Below are 2,500 nucleotides of genomic sequence, written 5' to 3' on the forward strand. Positions count from 1 at the left end.
TGTTTGCTGAGAGGACAAATATATTGGAGAAAAAGCTCCATGGATCTTGTCGTCTCTCTTGACCATGATAACCCAAAGCATCAAGTCAGCACTATGCGTCAATGGAATCATCACTGAGAATTACTATCAAGAAATATTACACATTTTCATTAAATTCTCAGTATACCGCACACTTCAGTAACCTATTATAAACTTTTTTCAGAGGGAGTGATGGTGTGCTACTTCGGCTCGTGGGCCGTGTACCGCCAGGGCCTCGGCAAGTTCGACGTGGAGGACATCGATCCCAAGATCTGCACCCACATCATCTTCGGCTTCGCTGGTCTGGCACACGATTCTTCGATCAGAGTAAGATCTTCTCTGTATGGAAGCGGAAAGAATCGGAAATTTTATGTGAAAGAATCTATTGTTTGGGGTTAATGGAAAATGTGCCTTTTTCCTATTGAAAGCTCCATTCTTCTTCTTCTTCGTTTGTTTTCCAGTAGTCTGATGTTCCTCTCTTTCGCCTGTAGGTCCTGGACCCTTGGAACGAACTGTGCGACAACTACGGCAAGTGCGCCTACGATAGGTTCACGGCCCTCAAGCAGCACAACGCTAACCTGAAGGCTATCTTGGCCGTCGGTGGCTGGAACGAGGGATCCCCTAAGTATTCCAAGGTCGGTTTTCATTTCATATGTTGATTTCAATACGGTAACATAAAAAAAAAAAAAAAAAATTGCTCTTGCGTACTTTACTAACTGATCGATGCCTGACAGATGGCAGCCGACCCAGTATTGAGGGACCGATTCATCACCTCCTCAATCGAGCTCCTTAAGAAACACGGCTTCGACGGCCTCGACATGGACTGGGAGTACCCGACTCAGCGAGGCGGGGCCCCTGAGGACTATGTGCGTGACTCATGCCTTTTTCAGATAACAAAATCCTTGCCAACATTTCTTATTAAAATACTCTATGATTTGGAAACATATTCTTACATAAATTCATTCAGTAACACACGTTAATTTGTTGCTAACGATTTGTATCGGTTCAGAACAACAGTATCCAAACAGGACATCGTATTTTGAACATGATTCCCGCAGGATAACTTCGCCATCCTCATGGCTGAACTCAACCAAGCCCTGCACGCAGAGGGGATGCTGCTGACGGCCGCCGTGTCAGCAGGCAAGGCCACCATTGATCCGGCCTACAACGTGCCAGAAATATCGAAGTCCCTCGACTTGATTAACGTAATGACCTACGATCTGCACGGCGCCTGGGACGACTACACTCACCACCAGTCTGGCCTCTATGCTCATCCTCTCGACGAGGGAGATAATACCTTCTTGAATGTGGTATGTGCGTGTGAAATGCTGGTGTCATTGAGGTATCGTTGTGAGTGCATGTCACGCGAATACCATGGAAAATACTGAGAGGCAGATAAATAATCTGATGCATATCACTTTTATTACATCGACTGTTGTGAAAGAAGTGATAGTAGATAAATATTGAGTATATGAAATCTTTACTATTCATAACTGTCTTTGTCCAGGACTTTGCAATCAGTTACTGGATCGAGAAGGGAGCTCGCCCCGGCCAGATCGCCCTGGGTATCCCGCTGTACGGCCGCTGCTGGACCCTCGCCAGCCAGCAGGAAACCGGGTATTACGCCCCCGCGCACCAGCCCGGCGCCGCTGGCGACTGGACTAAGAGCCCTGGCATGCTTGGCTATAATGAGGTTATTATATTGGCTTCTTCCTTTAATGAAACACCTACACTTGATAAAACGGATGCAGTTTCACGTGATTTGTTTTATTTCTGTTTGAAAATGTACATGACGTGTAACATGCTTTTCTTTTACAGATCTGTTACATGCAGACTACTCAGGATTGGACCGTAGTGAATGACCCTGCCATGAACGAGCCCTATGCCTACTACTTCCCCATGAACAACATCTGGTGCTCGTACGACCACGCAGCCTCCGTCGCTACGAAGGTGAGGCTGAATTTTTGTCTGTGCATATATAGCCTTGTTTTTATTTGAAATAAGAAAAATATATATATATACCTGGCGACTTATCCCTATATCCACAGGCAGAGTATGCGAAGTCTAAAGGCCTGGCTGGCACGATGGTCTGGAGTGTGGAGACCGACGACTTCCGTGGATTATGCCACAACCGCAAGTACCATCTGATAAAGACCATGGTTGAGGTGTTTGGTGGTGGCAGCATCACCGAACCCCCACCTCTCCCCACAACCACCAGGGTAAGTAGGGGTTATTTTCTCTATATTTTAAGTCCCCATATATCTGTTACCTACATCCAGTTTGTCATTATATAACCTGTATTCAGTTTCTAGCTTTGTATCACCAATAATGACATTTCTTTACACCTGAAACCACTTGAACTGGACGATCTATCTCTGCCAGGATCCCAACGAGCCAACCACCACGACCAGAGCGCCTCCCCCACCTGGTGTCCACTGCAGCCAACCAGGCCTCAACCCGGACCCGCTGGACTGCACGCACT

At 46.7% G+C, this 2,500-nt stretch overlaps 1 protein-coding gene across 1 annotated transcript in view; it reads left to right on the forward strand.

The window, feature by feature from the left end:
- LOC119576228 (probable chitinase 10) overlaps window positions 1-2,500 on the forward strand; it is a 3,174-nt gene that overhangs the window by 184 nt on the left and 490 nt on the right. The window contains exons 2-9 of the mRNA XM_037923821.1: window positions 203-345; window positions 510-653; window positions 753-884; window positions 1,077-1,328; window positions 1,526-1,711; window positions 1,837-1,968; window positions 2,067-2,237; window positions 2,401-2,500. The exon at window positions 2,401-2,500 is cut by the window's right edge and continues 17 nt beyond it. Coding sequence (XP_037779749.1) covers window positions 203-345; window positions 510-653; window positions 753-884; window positions 1,077-1,328; window positions 1,526-1,711; window positions 1,837-1,968; window positions 2,067-2,237; window positions 2,401-2,500 — 1,260 coding nt within the window. The remainder of the gene's footprint in view (window positions 1-202; window positions 346-509; window positions 654-752; window positions 885-1,076; window positions 1,329-1,525; window positions 1,712-1,836; window positions 1,969-2,066; window positions 2,238-2,400) is intronic.

Source organism: Penaeus monodon, chromosome 8 (assembly GCF_015228065.2).
Source record: "Penaeus monodon isolate SGIC_2016 chromosome 8, NSTDA_Pmon_1, whole genome shotgun sequence".
In the NCBI taxonomy this organism is placed as follows: domain Eukaryota; kingdom Metazoa; phylum Arthropoda; class Malacostraca; order Decapoda; family Penaeidae; genus Penaeus; species Penaeus monodon.